Raw genomic sequence first — 21,268 nt, forward strand, 5'->3', positions numbered from 1 at the left:
TATATGTCAATGGAACACTGAAAATCGGAGTGGAGATTGTATACACTAGTTTGGTGTACAGCAAAATTTGTATAATTGTCAGGACATGGGATTTTTTTAAAGAGGAGAAAACGATGGAACTCATGCTATATGTCTTGCAAAGAAATACTGAAGTACTCTTCTAGTGATAAATAAGGCCAGACTCCCTTCAACTACTGATTATAGTACATGACAAAGAGTGAGGGCTGAGTGTGAAGATGGAAATGGTGGAATCTGTCCTGGTAGCATCACTCTGAGAATAATTTGTGAGTGACTTGACACATTCGTTTTGCATAGACCCTGCAGTTTGTTGGCTTTTTTTTTTATAAACTGGAATCTTAGTTTTGGAGTTACAAAGCTTACTAATGTCTGGTGGTTGTTTTGTTTTGTTTTTTGAGAAAAGTATAATGTTCTCAGGGGACGGGGCAATGTTTGGAATGAACGAATGACTCTTTTTCCAGTTCAGAGAACTTTACCTTGAACTGTTGGGCTTGGAAACTTAGTAAATACAGATTAACTAACTTCCATGCAGTTTTATAAACAGGTTGTAGACAACATTTTCCCGACGAACCTGCAAAAATCCATTTAGCTCTGTCATTCAGTCTCACAGGAAATTCAAAAAGCCCTGACTAGTCAAACATCCAACCACTAACCTGACAGATACTGAACTTGCTGTTACTTACCAGTACATTTACTCTGAGTTCACTTGTGATTATACCATTCCAGACTATTTTCAATACTGGAAAAAAAGAGATCTGAATTTATTTTTCCTAAGTACAGTATTTAAAATATATTTGAACACCCATATAAATGTCTTGGTTTTTAATGATTGGAAGCATCAGTGACTTGTGTCATTAATGGAAATAGCTTCAACCAGCAAAAATGCACACATCATTAGTATTTAATGTGTCAAACGGCTTATTTCTAAAACTGCGTGTCTGTCTTACATGAAATCATTTTATCTACACTGACACTTTCAGTTGTGGCATTAAAGTTAAGTGATTCAAATTAGTCCATGTTTTTAATCTTTAATTTTATTCTAAGGGTCTTATTTAGAGGATACTGATGGCAGAATTGTCCACTGACTTCAGTGGGAATATTTCCTGAAAACTAATGATCATAAAATGGTTGCATTATTTTACAGTATTTGCTATATCACATAGCACAAACATTGTAGCCTTATGTAAGTATTTTTTCTGGAGAATTAGAATTTTTTTCTTACCTCAAAACACCCCGAAATATTCAGTCCTTAAAGACTGAATACAGGGAATGTGGACTGGAGGGAGTATATTTTCCAGTTTCAGAGTTCAATCTGCATGATTTTATTGCGTTAAATGAGATTTGTACAGTCACACCACCATACAACACTTACCCTGTCATTGAAAAGTGTTTATAGTACCATTAAGCTGAGCCACCGATGATGAGGTTGAATGAAAGCCTGTGATACAAGTCAGCAGTTAAAATTAATTCACTGCTACTAAAGACAGTTGTAAGAGAGTGGTTAATCTGTGACTTAAAATGTAGGTGTCTTTCACTTTTCCAATTTTACTTTTTATCCTTCTAGTACATATTTGTTTTTATTATCATTATTATTATTGAATTCTAGGTTTTTGTATAATTTAAGGGTACACTTTGATTTCACGGTGAGCAGGACTGAGAACAGTGGAGTATTACAGTGCAATATTTTCTGTTCTAAGAATTCAAAAATCCTGAGTCCAACCCTAAAATAGCACGAGGCTTGCTTGAAAATCGTTCAATTAAAAAAATTGCTCTGTTTATTGGTTTGCCTTCTGCCTTTTTAATCCTTTAAGGGGGGCAGCCCCATCTCTTTCTACACTGTGTGTGATTGTTTCAGGTTAATAATCCACCCCTAAATGCACACACAAGCATAGGCCACCAGCTGTTTTGAGGGTGACTTCAATTGCCCATTCCAGAGTTCAGGAGGGTAATTGCCATTTTATTCAGCACCATTCTCCCCGTCATTGTTCTGACTCCCTCCCAATTCTCTCAGCCTTTACTGCGGTCTCCTGCTCAAAACCCCACTGCCAGTCTTCTGTTTGTTTTAAGTTTCCCCTGCTCCCCATGCTGTGCCTTACTAACCACCTGTATGTTCTTCCTGACTGCTCCCACTCTGCATTCCCATGTCCCTCTGTCTCCTATCTTTGGGTGAATACTGACTGGGCTTCTAAGCTGAAGGCTGGCTGGCTTTAAACCCAATGAGAGCAGCTGATGTGGCCTCTTGTGTGAAAAAATGAGGAAGGAGACCTAGCTTTTTCTGAGATTGTAAAGAGTGGGGTTTTTTTTTATGTAAAGAAACCTACTATTGCAAGACTTGAGAGAGCATAAAAGTTGGAAACTCTGCTATTGACTTCAGTGGAAGCAGGACTGGGCTCTGTTGGGTTTTCTTTATATAAGCACATTCAGATTCTATGTAAAATATGCCACAAATATTCAGTGTTTGTTTATTTTGTAGGAAGCATTTAATGGAGAAGGTGCTGTATACTTTAGAGGTTGCTAACTAGAGAGCTGCCAGATAAATGTGTTTTCTCTTTGTAGGCTTCTTAATCATTCGACCTCCGTAAGCACAAGAAACAGGCCAAAGCAGACCGTGGAATCTGAAAAAAGGTATTAAGAAATTTTTAGCGTTTTCTTTCATAGTACTGAAATAAAATTTTTATTTTTTTTTGTGGTGAACATTTCATACAGGGTAGGGATGAAGGAACACTGAACAGTGAGGACTGAATTCTGCCCTTGAATGTTCGTGAATAACTTTTATTGACTTTTGTGGGAGCCCCACACTCCTTCCAGTGACAAAATTTGGATGTGAAATACGGCTGTTGGAATAATACCAGAGCACTTTTTAGCTGTTCTGGGGTTGTGGTGGTGAACTTCTTCAAGAAATTATTTTTTGTTTAATTCTGGTATAACATGATCATTAAGACATTTTACAGCAATGTATATTTCTGTAGATCAGTATTTTTTCACACTGTGAAACATGATATCAGAAAGTTCTTATTCTTTCAGCCATGAGTTCATAAAAAGATGAGTATTCCGGACTGCTCCGTGCCCTTTGCTGTATCGCTACTCTGCTGGGCGACCTTATCTGCCTTTTGTGCTGAGAGACCCAAACTTGCCTTATACCAGTGTTGATAAAGGGGTATATTTTTTTAGGAAACAAAGGCCAGAGTTGCTTGGTGTCTGCTAACACCACCCTCTGACTCATGGTCCCCAGCAGCAGAAAACCAATCTGAGGGGGGTGAGGGATTGAGCAGAGAGAGGTTCTCACAGCTGAGAGTCTGGTTGAGGAGCTGATTCAATGGAAAACAGCTAGCAGAGAGGCCTGCACTTCCCAGGCTTGATTTTTCTCTCCACTTGGTCCCTGGTGGGCACAGTGAGGTGCAGTTTGCACTTCCCTGCACCATTGGGGCTGAATACTTACCTAAGTATCTAACATTCGTATGGTTTGGGTTGCTCAGATTCCATGGCTGAAGTTCAGTTATAAATTGAAGAATTTTGTTCTATATCACTAAAAGCTTAACACCAGTTCCTCTGATAATGCATGTTTGAAATACTCAGGAATGAATGGCATAGTTACCTTTCACTTATTTCTTTTTGTGAATATGTGCCTACTATATGATGTAGTAACATCCAAGATTATTCTGACAGAAGTCAGTGAAAATATCTTTATTTTATTATTTATTTCATTTTGTTTACTTGGCGCATTTGGCAGGTTGTTTGTAGAATCAGTTTCACTGTTTGCCCTCTTTTGTCAGCTTGTCAGTTTCTTTCTGGTTGAAAAGAACAGATAAAAGGTAAAAATTTATAAGACATTTTAAAGAAAAAACTCAGAACGCTCTCTTTGAAAGAGTGCCCTGTCAAAAGAATTTGTTTTAGTTTGCCAATTTTAAAAGAAATGCAAGTTGACCGTGTCCCTGAGATGTCAGTTTTGTTTAATTTTGGCATGTCCCTAATGGCTGAGAGAGCTTTTCATTGAGTTTAATTTACCAGTTTTATTCTTTGAAATATAGTCAGGTTAGTTTTTTATCTATATTAGGAATAACTTGGGGGTAAGTGTGGAATTTCTCACTTCGAACATTTAAGTAGAACTTGAGAAAATTAGTTTTGGTGTTTAACTTAAACTGTTAGTAATTTGAAAAACACTTCTGTATGGTGTAAACAGTGCATTTCCAAGTTATTCAGGCATTAAACTGAAAGCAAACTTTTTTTTAATCCTAAATTTTGTTTTTTTTCTAGGGATACTATTGCTTTGCTAGAGTTCTTTAATGGCGGTTTTTGCTGTTTGCAGCTGCTAATAAACACTTCCCAACTGTAAATAGTCAGAAGCATCAGGAGTGGAAAAGCTACTCTGCAAATCATATCAGTGAATAATGCCAAATCCTAAACCCAGCTACTGGGCAGGGGAGAGCACAATTACAATTACTTGGTATATTCAGGAGCAATCATGGGGGGAAGGCCCTCTTCATAAGGTAGATTTTAACTAGCATCTTTTTGTCTGTGTTTGAACCAGTCCTAGGTAGAGGACCGGTAGATATAGATATTCTATTTCTAAGAAACAAATTTGGCAGATACAAACTTCCCTTTTAATGTCAGAAGAAACCGTTTTTGAACTGTAAAATTAGAGCCCCAGAGTCCTAATCCTTTGTCTGTGACAACATAATCCTCTCCTCAGCAGCCTAGTCTGTAACTAACAGGATTTACTTCAAGTAAGGAATAATCAACGCGAGTGGATGGAACTTAAAAACAGGATTTTTGTTTCCTATTAAATACTTGCAATAATAAATGGAAAGGCAGAAAGGAAATAGATATACAAGTAAAATTTTGTCTAAATACAATTGTTTTTCAATGCTTTTTATTCAGATTGGATTTCTTTGATGAATAGGTCTATAAATGATAAATACATATTTAAGTGATTTAAAAATTGTGTATGATGTATCTCACACAGGACTGGTTCCAAGCATCTTAACGTATATTGTACCTTTTGAAAAAGGTACATTATCCATGTATAAACCAAAAATTAGTTCTTACAGGGTTCACTCACTGTTGGCAGCGCCACCTGCTTGCCATCCTGGCGATTAGGTCCGGCCAGGCCTTGTTCCCTCCCCTGGTGGTGTCTCTTCCTTTGTCCTCTTGCCCTGCAGACCCCTCACTCCAGGAACCCCAGCCTCCTTTTCATGACTCGACCCCTCTGGCCAGGTCACCATACTTGTTTCCCGACCCCCACCCTTCCCCCCCCGGTTATCAAAGGCCCTCTTGAAAAATGGGTTCAGGCAGTTTTCTTACTCACTGCCCCACTGGTGCCATTTCATCAGTGGCTGGTAGGGGGACCTGGATATGCCCTATACTCTGGGTCCTGGCTCAGGGGCCCTGTCATTGGCAGCAAAGGTTTGTCCTCTCCCATACCTCGCTGTTTTCCCCCTGAGCCTTGTCCTACTTTCCTAGCTTCCTCTCAGGTTTGCCAGCCTCCCAATTCCCTCTTCCCAAGGAGTGACTTTGGACTATCCTCTGTAGCAGTGGTTCTCAAACTAGGGCTGCCACTTGTTCAGGGAAAGCCCCTGGCGGGCTGGGCCAGTTTGTTTACCTGCCGCGTCTGTAGATTCGGCCGATCGCCGCTCCAGGTCAATGGGGGCTGCAGGAAGCGGCGCGGGCCGAAGGACATGCTGACCACCCTTCCTGCAGCCCCCATTGGCCTGGAGCGGTGAACCGCGGCCAGTGGGAGCCACGATCGGCCGAACCTGCAGACACGGCAGTAAACAACCTGGTCCGGCCCGCCCGGGGCTTTCCCTGAACAAGCGGCAGCCCTACTTTGAGAACCACTGCTCTATAGTCCGAACCATATCGCCCTTCACCCAGGGAGTGACTACAGACTACTTCCATGCAGTCCCCTCTGTTGCCAGCTTCCTGGATTATATAGGCCCCACCTGTTCCTGCCCATCTGAGCTCCCTGTCTCCTCCAGGTGCAGCCCAGGCAGTTAATTGGCTCACTTAGCCATTTTAACCCTTCCAGGTCTTTCACTGGGTGAACACTCCATCACAGGATTGTTTCTGGTTCGTTATTTATGTGCATTGCTGTTTTTCCTCCTTAGATATTCTAATGCAATTAAAACTAGGATTTTAACAAAACCTATAATGGCCCTCAGTAGAAATTTTGCAGCCTGTTTCCCAAATTGCAGCTTGTGACATTTATAGTTCTGCTCTCACCAGGACAGTATTGTAGAAGGATCATATATCTCATTCCTATTTTTAAATCTACCTGCTAAAAGTCTTGGCAGAGTATTAAGCGACTTTGTAGCTACTGCAGTTACCTTAGAAATAGCCCCTTGTCATCAGAAATGATTTACTGCTTTTTTATCCTTCCCTTTCTGTCGTGTTGTATTCAGTGATGTCATCATATTGTATGATGCAACATCATAATCCAGTTGCCCACTTCTGAGCCACACAACGGCCCCTGAGAATTTATGTACCAGCCTGTTTCAGGCCTAAGGCCTTGTATTCCTGTGCTGAACATCTTACCGGCCTGAGTCACTACATAAATTAATACTTATATTTAGGGTATAGGGGGGAACTATACTTGATATCTTTTATTCTTGATTACATCTGTAAGGCAACAACTTTGAGTAATCTACTGACCTTTGTTAAACACTACGTCTTGTGTGAGATGCCAGGTTCAGGAGGGCAGTACTAGAATAGCTGTTTAACCGTGTGCAGCTGAAATCCTTCTTCCCAGAGTCCTGAGGGAGTGCTGCTTGCCAGTCACCACAGAGGAATCCGCATACTCAGGGAACAGTTACATACTCTACAGCAACTGGTTCTTATCAGTGTGTATCCCACAGCCCATCCTCCGGTCCCATTTTCCAGAATCCCCAGTTTCCACAGGCTTTGAATTGCAAGGGAAACGAGAAAAGGCTGCAGCCGCTCTGCCCTTTGTCACTGCTCAAGAGCCCAAGGTGGCAAAGGGTGCTTGCGTCGCCCCAACAGATGCTGCTATTTAAAAAAAAAAAAATCCAATCTCGCATTCATGAGGCACATGCACATCTGCTATGGGATCCACACTGACTGCAACTCCTTGAAGAACCTTTTAACATAGGGCAGGTAACAGATTATTGTTGTTTATTTGTATTGCAGTAACATCTAGGAGCCCCAGCCATAAACCAGGAACCTATTGTGCTAGGCATGGTAAAAACAGAACAAAAAGACTGTCCCTGCCCTGAAGTCTTTACAGTCCTGTAGCCATGTGGGTTCCAGGATACTAGCGAGACAAGGTGGGTGAGGTGATAGCTCTTCTTGGACAGGCTTCTGTTGGTTGAAACGAGAGGCTTTCAAGTTTACCAGGTCTTTTTCTGGTCTGTGTAAGCTCAAAAGCTTCTCTCTTTCACAAACAGAAGTTGGTCCAATAAAAGATATCACCTCACCTGCCTTGTGTTTCTGAAGAATTTAAGCAGGCAAAACCTTCATTGTGGTTAGATCTCACTATGTAAGAGCTGCAGGATTGAGTACTTACATTGTAGTAGCATCTAGAGGCCTTGGCCAAATTGGTCCCCAATGTAACATGTTCCATTCAAACATATAGAAAATAGTCCCTAACCCCCCAAATGCTTACAGTCTAAAAAATAAGGCCTGTCAGGCAAATGAGAGAAATAAGGAGAGTGAGCTTGAGGAAGACAGACAAAATAGCAGGATATGCACAGTTCTTATGCAGTAGGAGCAGAAATTACAAGTTGCTACTCGTCTAACTGTTACCAAGTTGTAGATGACTCTAAGTGTAACCCACTGTTTGGTGAGTGCTATGTATCCCTCGCTGTGCAAAGTCCTCAGAAGGGAGGATCTCTTGCAGCCCACAGCTACTGTGTCTGGCTCTTCAGCTCATGATGGGACTCATGCTTTCAGCTCTGGAGGTTCCCTGGTTCGGTCCCCAGTGTCAGCCAAGATGGTTGTTGGTAACCATTACTGAAGCAGTGAGTTTTAAGTAGGAACTTTGAAGAAGGATTTTGTTCAAAGAACTTAAGTTTTTTAAGCTCATTTTTTGAATTGAATAATACAAGTAGTTTCAAGTACTATATCTACCCGTTAGTCCCCCTATGAACTTTTGAGGTTCTACAATTTAATTTTCCTCTTCTAAAATGTTTCTCTGCCTTATTGCTGTGTGAAGGATCCCCCCACACACAAAAACTGACCGTACAGGGCAAACAGTGAAACTGACTATATACGGGGCTGTTGCAGTCACAAAGTAAAAACTCTGGAAACGATAGAGAAATTTTTACTCTGAACTTTCAGTTGTTGTAATCTTAGATGTTCCTAATATTCAGTGTAAAAAAAAAAGGGGGGGGTGCCGTTAAACTGAAAGTGCCCTTTTAAAATGGCATTAGAACAGACTTCAGTTTTACTGTTAATTTTGAATAAAGTGTGTATCTGGTTCTTGAAGAAAGGCAGTAACTGAATTCCACAAGTAATATTTTAAAGATTTTGTTATCCAGTTGTAGTATGTATTGGAAATAAACTTGGAAAATAGTAAGCATAGTATGCTAAAACTATAAAGGACCATGAAATGGATCTGTATGCATAAATCTCAAATTTCATTACATTTTAATCAAATACTCATAAAACTACCTTTGACAGTATTGGTTATAAAGTTGTTGGGCAACAGACAAGACATCAAAACAGTGTTGATAACAATATGTATTTTTAACACTGCATTCAGACCTCAAAAAATCTGCTTAAAATATCAAATTTCTATATTCGTATAAAATATTTTAGAAGTCTTGCTATTAGTGTGTAAAAAGTAATAACATAGTTAATAAAACCAAGAAAATACATATACAAATAGGTTTTGTTTGTTTGTTTTTTAAAGTGTCTCAACAGATGAAACAAATTCTCCAGTGTCTCCTTACAGATGGCAGGTAAATATGTGTATGTAAAACTGTGTAACCTTTATTAGCCCTTGATAATCATTTCATCCATGGATGTGCTACTGGTGTAGCATAACTTGCATAGTGTTTGTGTTCACAGATGTATTTGTTTGCAATTTACCAATAAATTTATGTACATAATTGTGGTTGCAAAGGTAAAGTTAATCTAAAAATGTCACTCTTCATGCAAACTTCATTTTGTATTGCATCTTTAATACAGGCTTCATTTTTTTTCTTTCAAATAATGCTTATATGAATTTAAGATCTTTGTATTGCTTCTAAGGCATTATGGGTCTTAATTTCGCCCTACTTTATTCTTGTATCATTTCTTTGCCTTGTGCGTAACAGATTTTTCTGTTTTTCTCAGTTTTTAAATAGTCCTTATAGTGTAGATCTCTTGTTTTGCTTTTTATACCTAGATAGGAAACACATCAAAGTGCTGTGAAATGTTTGTGATAAAACTCAAAATGTTCGGTTGTAGACTTCAATTCAGTGTTTGTTTTATGTTCATTTTATGGTGCCCTTAGGTGGTAATACAAAGAGAGCTTTAGAAATGTAGAATGATTGATTTATATGTATTGTCCTTGTAGGTAAATATTTCCTTTTGAATCATCTTCCTTTATATTTAGTGGATATGAGAACATTTAATTATTTAAATTAACTGATCTTTTATGAATAAGCCTTTTATTGTCTCCTTCAAATTATTATATTAATTTACATGTTGTAAAGATGGATATCTAGATAGTGCCCATCTATTGCATACATTTGATTGTAGGTGGGAGTCACAAGAAAATGCTTTTTTAAAAAAAATCAGTGAGTAACTGACCTGATGTATAAAATTATGCACACCTCAATTTGCATGCACAGTGCCTCGCTGCGTGCTCAGATAGGGTAATAATCACACATGAATAGCTCATCACAAATCTACCTTTCCATTTGCATGCCTATTAGTGTATACAATTTCAGTACATGCCTAATTTGTGAAAATCAGGCCCAGCAGGGATAATGAAGAAAGCTGTGGTTTAAAAAAAAAATTAAGTAATTTAAGACCATCATTAAACTTATACTCTCCACCATATATAACTTATTTTAGAGTCTTGAAATGTAAGAAGTGCTGTCTGTAGAAGTGACCTGTATCAGAGATTGGTGAAATTACAATGCTGCAAAACTGAAGTGTAACAGAGGCAAATAAGGCCCAAGATAAATAGTATTTCTAGTTAAACCAACTTTTCCGTTCAAATTTACCTCTTTAATATAATTTCAGTGTCCTCATAATCCATGCTAATGTTTAAATACTTGCTGTCTTAAAAACTTTGTTGAACTTTGCAGCCACTAGAGAATCAAAAGGATCTGACAGATGAGCAGCACTGGCCAGAAACACAGCCTGTTATCTGGCAGAATGAAGAGAGGAGGAGGAGCAAACAAGTTAGAAAGGAATATTTCAAGGTATTGTATACTTATTTTTTCATTTGCTGCCTCTTTTTTCCCTTTTTGAAGAACTAATGTTTCTAGTTACAACTTGAGCACCTTTTCTGTATCCTAAAGGAAGACAATGTATTTAAGCTTAATTATCACCAGACTAGTATGATACAAACTGATACATTTATCTTCTGGTTCACTCTCTGCTGCAGTTTGTAGAAGTAAGTGTGTATATATCATCTAATCAAATACATATTAACAAACAGTATTTTGAAATACTGTGTTTTAGGCATGAATCATTAAAATACTATGGGCTTTATTTCTCTTTTGTAAGATACACAAGTGGGTTTTCTTGGGTAACTACCGTATTTTCCGGCGTATAAGGCGACGGGGAGTATAAGACAACCCCCTAATTTTACAGTTAAAATATAGGTTTTGGCCTATATTCACCCTATAAGACGACCCCCCCCCTTCCGAGGGGGGGAGCCCAGAGCCTTTTAAATCCCAGTCGCAGCCGGGAATCAGAGGGCTCTGGGCTGCCCGCTGTGGCGGGGAGCCCAGAGCCTTTTAAACCCCAGCCGCCCGCTGTTTATACCCGGCATATAAGACGACCCCCGATTTTTGGGGGTTGTTTTTTAATATAGAAAGTCGTCTTAAACGCCGGAATATACGGTAAATGAAGGGGCCTGATGGGATAGCATTTTCTTCTAACTTGCACGTGAGTTATATTCTCCAGTTGGTTCAATCCTGTTAGATTAATACATATGCTTCCAGAGCAATTTGAGAGTGCAGAAAACTGGAAACATTTAGCTGAGTGAGGAAATGCTTCTTATTCCTCTTATCTTCAATAGCAAATGTAAACTTAAAACTGTGTTCTGAAGGCAGAGAATAAAACCTAACCTAGAATCCTTCCAAACATCCATCATTTCTTCTTTTCTTTGCTCCACCTCAGGATTAAAACCACAAAAAATATCCAAAACTATTTTAAACATTTATGCTCAATTTGGTATTTTTGCAGTCTAAGAAAGATATACTATGTATCTTAAATCAGTTGCCATATCCTAGTACAGTATGCTAATATCACCCTTACATGTTTGATTTAGTAAGTATCTTACTGCATTAACTTGAGGGTGAGAGAGAGGAAGTACTCTGAAATTATTTCCATTTGTTTGCAGTGTGTACTAATGGTCACAAGATGTCAGTGCCTGCATGATGCAAAATAGGCACACGATCACGGGCAACAGAGCAGATGTAAATTTTTTCCCCAACTTCTGTAGATAATTGTGGTATTTTATGACAAGCTTTAGATTAGCCCTTCTATCTATAAAGATATGACAGCTTTAACAGTGTTACAGAAGATCTAAATAAACTGAATCCAATCGCACATTTCTTCTTTGAGTGCAAGTGCCTCTTTATATTCAACTGAATATATATGTGATCCATCCTCCTGAAAGTGGAGAATTATTGCAAATAGTGTCCGTTAGTCCACACCAGTGTCCCTATTCTCCTCATGCTCCACACTGAGGAGATAAGGGGTGGGGCTGACCGACTGCCTCTCCAGTTCTTTCTTAGCACCACATGGTCTGAGTCAGAATCCTCTAATGTCCAGAGCTGATACTTCATTATAATTTTTTCGTTTTATTTGTTATTTAGTGTTCACTAGTTATTGCTGGATTCCCCAACGTGAGATTCTTTCCAATCTCCCAACATGAGACTTAGATTATGCCTAGGATACCAGGTTTCAAAAACCACGTCTCCTCTCGTCACTCCTTTTGGGCCAGTGACGATAACCATACTGCCTCTACTGCCTTGGAGAAGCTTATATCTCCATTAAATGCAATAGCTGCTGTGCGTTTCTGCGAGAACGTTGGCTTTGGAAGCACCTTATGGAGTGCAGCAAGGCCCTAGTCAGGCCCAGGCTGGGGAGACCTCCCTGCACATCATCCTGAATTGGCAAGAAGTGTGTCCTCTAGTACTATATGTGACTCTGGAGCAAAGAGGGGGAAAGGGAAGGACTCTTTACATAAAGACTGTCCGGTTTGGCCGGTTTGTACATGGCAGAGGGGCACTGCTGGCACATATCACATCGGTAGATGTGCAGGTGAATGAGTCCCTGATGGTGCGGCTCATGCCCAACAAGGAAAATAACAGAACACTACTGGCCATCACCTACAACCCCAGCTAAAACCTCTCCAGCACATCGTCAACAATCTACAACCTATCCTGGAAAACAATCCCTCTCTCTCACAGACCTTGGGAGGAAGGCCAGTCCTCGCTTACAGACAGCCCCGCAACCTGAACAAATACTCACCAGCAACTACACACTACACCACAGAAACACTAACCCAGGAACCAATCCCTGTAACAAACCTCATTGCCTACTCTGTCCCCATATCTACTCTAGCGACACCATCAGAGGACCCAACCACATGAGCCACACCATTGGCCAAACCAGAAAGTCTCTACGTAAAAGAATAAATGGACACAAATCGGATATCAGGAATGGTAACATACAAAAGCCAGTAAGAGAACACGTCAATCTCCCTGAACGTTCTACTACAGATTTAAAAGTAGCCATACTTCAACAAAAAAACTTCAAAAACAAACTTCAAGGAGAAACTGCAGAACTAAAATTCATTTGTAAATTTAACACCATTAATTTGGGCTTGAATAGGGACTGGGCATGGCTGGCTCTCTACAAAAGCAATTTTCCCTGTCTCGGTATTGACACCTCCTCATCAATTATTGGGAGTGGACTACATCCACCCTGATTGAGTTGGCCCTGTCAACGCTGGTTCTCCACTTGTAAGGTAACGCCCTTCTCTTCATGTATAATGCCTGCATCTGAAGAAGTGGGTTTTTTACCCACGAAAGCTTATGCCCAAATAAATCTGTTAGTCTTTGAGGTGCCACGGATCTCTGTTTTTGTGGATACAGACTAACAAGGCCACCCCCTAATACTAAGGGCCAGTGATGACTTTGTCTTACGTAAGATGATTTTTTTTTTTAAATTATAGCTAAAATGTTTGTCATTTCAAAGAATGTTGCTTTGCCCATGTTATAAAATTTTGGTGACCCTTTCTTTAAAAAAATCTCTAGGGCTGCTGCTTTGGAATAGGTACTTGAAATTTGACAGGATGGTGGCTTTTGTGTCCAGGATGTGCCTTTTGCTGTCCCCACAAAAATCTGCCCAAATTTGGCCAAATTATAAGCCCTTGAAAAATTGCAGTTCACACTTGCTCAGTAGAGACATCTTCAGTTTTAGCAGCTAGAAGTTCCATAGGTGATTTCTGCACTGAGCATGCTCCAGCCCAGGGCTGAGCAGGACTTTCCCTGTAATTGCAGTTCTGGGCTGCTGCAGACTGTGCTGGGTCTAAGTCCGAGTGCCTGAACTAAGAACAGGGATGCTGTCTGTTTCCTCTTAGGACCCGTTCCTCATTCAGTGCATAGGATGGACCCTGTGGGGATGAACCAGGGTTGTCTAGTAAAGGAAGTGATTGTCTCTAGGTCCCAGGCTTCATTTGTTCCAGAAGTTAGAGGTGTGTGGTGAATGAGGCAGAAGATTGCAGAACGAGTGGTCTTATGATTAAGGCAGTTGAAATCTGCCATTAAGAATTTAATGGCTTTCGGCCTTTGACCTACAGGACGCCTTGTTTCATATAGCAATACATCCCGTACACAGGAAATACCTGCACTCTGGTATCATGGGCCGGGATCATTTTCAATATCTAGTACTTCCCTTTGACCTCTCTTTGGCCCCAACGGTGTTCTTAAAGCTTTTAGTGGTGTTGTCAGATGTTGGCTGTGTGTGTCTGTTCTTTCAGGGTGCTCTCCTAGCTCTGTGCAGATAGCAGACACAGCAGACCTAGATAGAACTGCCCAATAAGACCACAAGACTTGGTTTAGAAGCGAAGGCACCCGGCCAGGTTTATTGCCAACGAAGCATGGTCCTAGCTCCCCGGATCAATGTCTACAGTTACACTCACACATGTATGCCCGTGACAATGGGCCAGCTCAATTAGTGGTGGGTCTTTCCACTGCCCCCTAAGCCAGACAAAGACTCCCTCTAAGATCCATCCTTATACACCAGTACAAACAAGTTGCGTGTTGCCCCTCAGATGTAGTTAGTTACTGCTCCATGACGTGGTTTGGTACCACCCATTACCATGTATATGTTGGTTCAATCAAAACATCTCTGTCCATCACACTGTCATCCTGACCTTACCTCTAAGAGGGGGTCAGTGTATCCTTGCATCATCTTTGGGGAGTGTGTTCGTACTATACTTGGTGTCGGGGTGTTGTAGTACCACCCTTCTGGAATGTGCTTGCGTGAGTGTCCTGTGCCTAGCACTTAGGAGTGTGCATGTTTCTGCAATACCAGCCCTGTTTTTGCCAGGTTCTGTGAGCCTGCACACAGGCAGAGCCTGAGTTTTGCTAACTTTGCTTTCTATTAGCAAGGCTTGACCACTACTTTTGTTCTAATCTTAGGCCTCATGATGGGCTTCTGATACAAAGCCTCTTGTCTCAGGCTCTCTTTCTGCTACAAGTGGGGCTGGCTCCTTATCTTCATCAAGAAGCAGTTTTAGTCGTCCTGTATCTGAAAAGTCAAGGCCCAGTCTTACAAAGCAGTGCTAATTTCCATCCAGACAGCTCTCTCCCTCTTCCAGAATTGGGTGTCCAGCTAAATGTTAAGAAGTCCAAGTTATCCCCGTTCAGTTCTGACACCTTTTCAAGGGTAAATCAATCAGAATCACTTACAGATAATGTGGCTTGCATGTTCTATATCAGTAAACAGGAAGGTGCAAGATCACCAAAACTATACAATTATGGAACTGCTGTATAGCCCAGCAGCTTCAGATATTAGCTGCTTTCCTGGAGTCCAAAATTTCAAAGCCTGTTGCTCAGCAGGCGCTCCTCCCAGGACTATGAATGGGAGTTGGACTCTCAAATCCTTCATGGAATATTCCAGAGGTGGAGACTTCCACAGATGGACCTATTCACCACATCCCCCAACAGGAAGTTGCTCTTATTCTACTGAAGAGAAGGTCTAAGTCGCCTCTCTTTGGGAGACACCTCTCTGCTTCCTTGGATAGAGGACCTATTCTACACATTCACTCCAACACTACTAATGCTAGAGTGATGAACAAGATCAGGCAAAACAAGACCAGGGTTATCCTTGTAGTACTGACCTGGCCGATGCAAGCTTGATAGCTTTACCTGCTTCACCTATGTATCCAGCTGGCGCTCAAGCTTCCAACGGTCCCTCTTCTCCTCTCTCAGGATGCAGGTCATGTGCTTCACCCCAACCTAGAAGTCCTCCATCTCCAGGCATGGCTCTTAGATGGTTCAAGGGATTAAAATCCACCTGCTCAACATTACTAAATATTACTAATCAGTAAAAGGGAGTTAACTCTAATTATTTACCTTCAGAACTGGAAGAGGTTCAACCACTAGTATCAAGATCACCTCCTTGTGCCCGAATCTTCTCCTCCATCAGCCATATTGGATTATCTGCTGGGTTTAAAAAAATAGGTGTATCTATTAGTTCTATTAAAGTTCCTCTCACTGCAATATCAGCTTTTCATTTCCCTCTAGAGGGGTTTTCTATTTTTGTGCACTTAATGTCATCGAGATTTATTAAGGTCTGGGTAAATCTTCACCCACATGTTAAGGATCCTGCTCAGACTTCAAATCTCAACTGCGTACTTAGATATCTTATGGGACCTCCGTTTTAATCTGTAGCGACCTGCTCCTTGCTTCACTTATCTATGAAGATGGCCTTTCTAGTAGCTATCATGTCAGCCCTCAGGGTTGGAGAAATTGGAGCCTTGATGGTAGACCCCCACACGATATTTTTCAAGGACAAGATCTCTCTGTGACTGCACCCAAAGTTCTTACCTGAGGTGCTGTCGAATTTCCATTTTAACCAATCTTAACCAGTGTTTTTTCCTAAACCACATAAATCTCACCAGGAGATTTCTCTTCAGACATTAGTTGTATGATGGGCATTGGCCTTTTATATGGATAAGACTAAACAATTTTGGAAATCACCTAGACTCTCTATCACCATTGCTGAACGGTCAAAGAAGTGCATGATCTCTTCATGGAGACTGTTGAGATGGATCTCTGGCTGTATTAGTGCTTGGTATGATGCAGCTGGTGCTTTGCCTCCCCAAAGGACTGTAGCACACACTACAAGATCACAAGCAACTTCCACAGCATTACACACAAATATTCCAGCATCTGAGATAAGCAAAGCTGCTACAGTGCATACCTTTCTCAACCCTATGCATTTAGTTCACGCCACCAGATCTGATGCAGCACTTGGTTCTGCTGTACGGCCTTCGATTTTGGACTTGATTCCGAAGCTCGCTCGCTCCCTCTCAGTGAGCACACTGCTCGGGAGTCACCTGAAGTGGAGCACCCATAAGGACACTGCTCAAAGAAGTAGTTACACAGTAACTGTGGTTCTTCGAGATGTGTGTCCCTCTCACTACTGCCCTCCTTCCCCTCTGCTTCAGACTGTTCTTGTTGGGCAGTCAGATACAGAAGAATTGAGGGCAGTTTGCCTGTGTAGCCCTGTATGCCCTCAGAGTGTGGCATTAGGTTGTACAGAGGGCATGAGCGGGCCAAATGGACACTGCTAATGGAAAAATCTCTGATCAAGGGCTTGAGAGGTGCATGTGCACCTTATGTGGAGCACCCATAGGGACATGCATCTCAAAGAAGCACTGTTACTACACAAGGTAAGTAACCTTTTGTTTTTACTTCTGCAGCACTGCTAGCTTGTCAGCAGCCCTGTGACATAGGTAAGTAATGTGGATGGACAAAGGTAAGTAACGTGACCTGCTCGGGATCATGTCAGGAGTTAGTGGCAGTCAGGAATAGAAACTGCTAACTCCCAGCCCCGAGTTCTTCACCATTTAAAAACGTTTACTGAATGATGCCAATCTAGCTGGCAATTTGATGGACAGAGATTCCATTTGGTACAAATGAAACCCATGTTTCCTGTTTAAAAAACACAACTTGTTTCTGTTTTGTAGTACAAGTCTTCCAGAAAGAGTTCAAGTGGAAATGAAAATGATGAGGTGAGCATGATAGTGGTAAAAACTACCTCAGAAAATCCATTATTTATTTGTATTACTATACCACCTAAGAACCCAGTCGTGGACCAGGATCACGCTGGGCTAGGTGCTATACAAACATCACACAGACTGTCCATGCCCCAGATATCTTACAATCAAAATATAAAACAAGAGACAACAGTTGCATTCAGACAGATGGGAACACAAGGAAACAATGAGACAATGAAGCATGTGCGGATTTTTACATTTTAGTAGCAGTATAATACCGAACTAGTAACTGAACAAAAGCAATATATACACTGCTATGTACATACTATACACAATATTAGGTACTTCGGATGAAGTGACTCTTCCACAAAAAGCCTGTTCATATTTCCTTATGCTTTTTGCACCATATTATTTCCATAGCATCCATCAGCATGAAATGCTTATACTAGGACTCTCATGAGATTAAAAAAAATTAATCGTGATTGATTGCACGATTAATTGCGCTGTTAAACAATAATAGAATGCCATTTATTTAAATATTTTTGGATGTTTTCTACATTTTCAAATATATTGATTTCAATTAAAACACGGAATACAAAGTGTATAGTGCTCACTTTGTAATTTTTTTTACAAATATTTGCACTTTAAAAAGCAAAAGAAATAATATTTTTCAGTTCACCTACTACAAGACTGTAGTGCAATCTCTTTATCATGAAAGTTGAACTTACTAATGTAGAATTATGTACCAAAAAAACTGCATTCAAAAATAAAACAATTGAAAACTTCAGAGCCTACAAGTCCACTCAGCCCTACTTCTTGTTCAGCCAATCGCTCAGACAAGTTTGTTTACCTTTGCAGATAATGCTGCCCGCTTCTTGTTTACAGTGTCACCTGAAAGCGAGAACAGGCGTTTGCATGGCACTGTTGTAGCCCGCGTTGCAAGATATTTACGTGCCAGATGCGCTAAAGATTCAGATGTTCCCTTCATGCTTCAACCACCATTCCAGAGGACATGTGTCTGTGCTGAGGATGGGTTCTGCTCAATAATAATCCAAAGCAGTGCAGACCAATTCATGTTCATTTTAATTATGTGAGTCAGATGCCACCAGCAGAAGGTTGATTTTCTTTTTTGGTTGTTCAGGTTCTGTAGTTTCCGCATCAGAGTGTTGCTCTTTTAAGACTTTTGAAAGTATGCTCCACATCTTGTCCCTCTCAGATTTTGGAAGGCACTTCAGAGTCTGAAACCTTGGGTCAAGTGCTGTAGCTATCTTTAGAAATCTCACATTGGTCCCTTCTTTGCATTTTGTCAAATCTGCAGTGAAAGTGTTCTTAAAACAAACACATGCTGGGTCATCATCCAAGACTGCTATAACGTGAAATATATGCAGGTAAAACAGAGCAGGAGATGTACAATTCTCCCTCCAGGAGTTTAGTCACAAATTTAATGAATGCATTATTTTTTTTAACGAGCATCAGCAGCATGGAATCATGTTCTCTGGAATGCTGGCTGAAGCATGAAGAGGCGTATGAATGTTTAGCATATCTGGCGCACAGATACCTTGCAATGCCAGCTACAAACGTGCCATGCAAACACCTGTTCTCACTTTCAGGTGACATTGTAAATAAGAAGTGGGTAGCATTATCTCTTGTAAATTTAAAAAAAAATTGTTTTTCTTAGCGATTGGCTGAACAAGGAGGACTGAGTGAACTTGTGGGCTCTAAAGTTTTACATTGTTTTGGGTTTGAGTGCAGTTATGTAATAAAGAAAAATCTACATTTGTAAATTGCACTTTCACAGTAAAGAGATTGCACTACAGTACTTGTATGAGGTGAATTGAAAAATACTGTTTTTTAATATTTTTACAGTGCAAATATTTGTAATAAATAATATGAAGTGAGCACTGTACACTTTATATTCTGTGTTGTAACAGAAATCCATATATTGGAATATATAGAAAAACATCCAAAAATATTTAATACATTAGTATTCTATTGTTTAACAGTGTGATTAAAACTGCGATTAATCGCCATTAATTTTTTTTACTTAATCGTGTGAGTTAACTGCCATTTAATTGGCAGCCCTAGCTAATACCAAATGCACTCCAGCCTCGCATTTGAAAGTCTGGACTATAGTAAAGAGTTAGTGTTACTTTTGAAATTCATTTTTTGTCCTCCTTTCTTTGTCTTGTCTTTCATTTCTTGTTGGAAATATTTAAAGCGAAACCTTTGGCAAACCATAATGTTGTCAGTTACCTTTCCAATTGCAAGGTCAGGATGGCTGAAATATTCTTCCTTTATCTTTTTTGTCTTTTAACGATATGGAAATGCACAAAGCAATCCTTTAGATTATTATAACAGTTACCAGTTCAACTGCTGTAGTTACTCAAGTGTGAGTTAGTAGATGCATCTAAAGTTAAAATCTGGAGAAAAATTGTTCTGTAGTGTAGAAAAAGCTGGATCTCAAAGAAAGATCCAGTGAAAACTTACATTCTATTTTTGTGACCATCTTTAAAGGAAAACCACAGTAACTAGTCCGATCTTTTCCAAAATAATATTTATAGATAAAGGTGTGCTCTGTTACTTAAACGTTTTACAACTAAATGAAAGGACTATATTTTAAAATAACATTAGCTTCAAAATGAAGTATATCAAATTGAAATGTATTTAATGAATAATAGACTTATGCATTTTTCCATGTATTGAGGTGTTCAAGTTAAAGATGTTTTACAATAGGAAAAACTTTGTCAAATTATGGCTGTTGTACATGTGTGTTTAGTTGATTTGCAATTTTTTTTATTTAGTCACTACCACTTTGCCCGACACTTGAAGAAAAAATATTGCATGTGTATTTTGTATGCATTTTCATAATTTCATATTATACCTATTCAAAATCATAATTTTCATTTTATAATTTCATCTCTTTGATTTATTTTTAGCAAGACAGTGATAATACTAATGTGTCCCCACAGTCTCCTGTATCATCTGAGGTACAAGTTTGTGGTTTTTTTTTCTTTCAGTGAACATTTTCTGTGTGCTAATTTGTTTTCATTGTGGTTCACTGTGCAAAAACATGCAACTCTTGGACAGGTCAGAAAATGTTAATCAGTGGGCTTTGCTTTGAAAGAGGAATTGAAATATTATACACTTCTGCAATAATTTAAAAGCAGAAATAAGTAGGAATCAAGGACAGATTCCTTGTTAACTTCCTTAACTTGTCCTGCCTCCACTACCATCAAATCTCTTGCTCCCTCTCTGATTTTTTTGGAAGGTTGGAGTATAAGAAAGCGCCATTTGTTTTCTGCCTCTCTTACTCTAGCTGATCAAAATAGCTACTGAGAAGGGAGAAATCATAGCTGCCATATTGAACAGAGACAGAGTGTAGGCTACCTACATGTGTAGCATTTTAGTTTTAAAAACAAGTTATGGTGTAGGACCTCAGCGAGTCCATAGAGGAGCCAGAATTGTGAAAGGCCCCCTTCTAATTTAAGGGGTTTCATCCCCACAGTCATGACTGCCTTATGCATCTTTTACCCGGGCAGTGTGGTTCTCTGGCTGTTTGAGGGTTAAGAAGGAAAATGCTTTGTGGCCTGACCATGATGTTTCCCTGGCTGTCAGCTGCATTATAGTACTGACCCAGGAAGAAAAGACACCCAATGAAGCTGAAGGTTTCTACCCACTGTCATATAGGGATCATGAGGGTGTGGCATGAGGTAGGAGTCTCCTGTGTACAGTGGAGGGGGCTGGGAGAAGATTCCAAGCACATCAGGGATCTGAAGAGTTGGAGTTTCCCTTCACCACCTTTTGGGATGAGAGAGACCGCTGTCCCAGCTGTTG

The 21,268-nt window shown here is 40.0% G+C and overlaps 1 protein-coding gene across 7 annotated transcripts in view; it reads left to right on the top strand.

The window, feature by feature from the left end:
• Window positions 1-21,268, top strand: part of LRCH2 (leucine rich repeats and calponin homology domain containing 2) — a 72,531-nt gene that overhangs the window by 44,079 nt on the left and 7,184 nt on the right. For 5 of the 7 annotated variants that reach the window (XM_039489714.1, XM_039489716.1, XM_039489720.1 and 2 more), the window contains 5 exons: window positions 2,575-2,643; window positions 8,885-8,933; window positions 10,272-10,388; window positions 17,405-17,449; window positions 20,371-20,421. In XM_039489714.1, the coding sequence (XP_039345648.1) occupies window positions 2,575-2,643; window positions 8,885-8,933; window positions 10,272-10,388; window positions 17,405-17,449; window positions 20,371-20,421 (331 nt within the window). The remainder of the gene's footprint in view (window positions 1-2,574; window positions 2,644-8,884; window positions 8,934-10,271; window positions 10,389-17,404; window positions 17,450-20,370; window positions 20,422-21,268) is intronic. The other 2 variants (XM_039489715.1, XM_039489717.1) reach the window with 1 other exon arrangement.

Source organism: Mauremys reevesii, linkage group 9, assembly GCF_016161935.1.
Source record: "Mauremys reevesii isolate NIE-2019 linkage group 9, ASM1616193v1, whole genome shotgun sequence".
Taxonomy (NCBI): Eukaryota; Metazoa; Chordata; order Testudines; family Geoemydidae; genus Mauremys; species Mauremys reevesii.